Source organism: Eupeodes corollae, chromosome 1, assembly GCF_945859685.1.
Source record: "Eupeodes corollae chromosome 1, idEupCoro1.1, whole genome shotgun sequence".
Classification (NCBI taxonomy): Eukaryota; Metazoa; Arthropoda; class Insecta; order Diptera; family Syrphidae; genus Eupeodes; species Eupeodes corollae.
In genome coordinates this window covers 5709298-5710587 of record NC_079147.1, presented here as the reverse complement: position 1 = coordinate 5710587, position 1290 = coordinate 5709298, and the positions used below count along the sequence as shown (strand labels likewise).

Below are 1290 nucleotides of genomic sequence, written 5' to 3'. Positions count from 1 at the left end.
ATTAACATCAAACACGAATCAAATACAAAATTTTAAGTCGTGTAACTGCTTTTTTAAATTAAATACAAATTTAAATACATTTTGGCTCAAATGGAAAGAATACTTTATATGGCTTTATATGCAACTTCAATTGTCAGAGTAGTCTGGGGAGGTGATTCAGAAATAACATTGTTCTTGAAGCACATACACGTCTTACCAGATTGTGCTGCTGTGGATGCAGTTGATTTTCTAAATGTCCGGCAATAGTAATAGCTTGTATTTACAAATATTTAATAACTATTTTAACATTCTAGGTAACTTATGAAAGTGGTGCTTTTGCAAACAAGGGAAAGGAACTGACACCTACAGAAGTGAAAAATCAACCAATTATTGATTGGAATAGCAAAGATAGTTTCTTCTATACTTTAATGATGATCCATTCTGAAACAACGCCTGAATGCATCAAAACCCTTACCAAGGAGTGCCAATTTCATCATTGGCTTGTGGTAAACATATCTGGAAATGATGTTAGCTCAGGTGACATTATCAGTGAATACCTTAGTTCAGGTCCATCTAAAGGCACTGGATTGCATCTCTACGTTTTCCTTCTCTACAAACAACCCAGAGAGCTTGAGTTTGAAGAAAAATTCATAAACAGATATTCAATGGCTGGAAGATCAAACTTTTCAGTTGGCGACTTTTCAGAAAAGTACAATTTGGGACTTCCTTTGGCATCTAACTACTATGTAGCTCAATATGACGACTATGTACCAATCGTTCATGCCCAAATAGGTTATTAAGGGTTAAGGAAGTATTATTCTTCCATATGTTAATAAATATAAGCATTAATGTCCTTTGTTTAAAAATCACTATGCTCCCAAAGTTCTTGACCAATTGACTTTATAAACAATAATGCATTGGGATAGGTTATGTCATCTAATGGTTACAAATAAAGCAAACACGAAACACATTATTTTCGTGATATCAGTTTCAAAGTTATCACCGAGAAAAATATTTGTTTCAATTTAAACAAGTTGGAACTGTTATCTTTTCGAATTGATAGGCGTTAGTGTTCCAGTCCAGTAGACTTAGGCTGAAATGGGTCAATCTGAGAGATAGTAAGCTAAAAACTAGTTTATACATTCTTCACTTTTTAAAAATACGGCTATACTTACATATGTAAAGTATTGTACTTGAAAGGCTATAACTTTTCGTATCGTAATTTTCTATCCGTTGTAATTTTTAATTTCATTAGATTTAATTTAAACATTTATATTATTTATAGGTTTACACTGTACCTATACAAATTTT

The 1290-nt window shown here is 32.1% G+C and overlaps 1 protein-coding gene across 1 annotated transcript; it reads left to right on the top strand.

Moving 5' to 3' along the window:
* Positions 1-978, top strand: LOC129939786 (protein D3-like). Its single transcript, XM_056047928.1, has 2 exons — positions 1-234; positions 294-978. The coding sequence occupies exons 1-2, from the start codon at positions 91-93 to the stop codon at positions 777-779; spliced, it is 630 nt and encodes a 209-aa protein (XP_055903903.1). The 5' UTR covers positions 1-90; the 3' UTR covers positions 780-978.
* The last annotated feature ends 312 nt before the right edge of the window (positions 979-1290 follow it).

Coding starts and splice junctions, on each gene's coding strand:
- LOC129939786 (XM_056047928.1), top strand. CDS start 91: ATGGAAAGAATACTTTATATGGCTTTATATGCAACTTCAATTGTCAGA. Junction 235..293: donor ATGCAGTTGATTTTCTAAAT/GTCCGGCAATAG, acceptor TTAACATTCTAG/GTAACTTATGAAAGTGGTGC.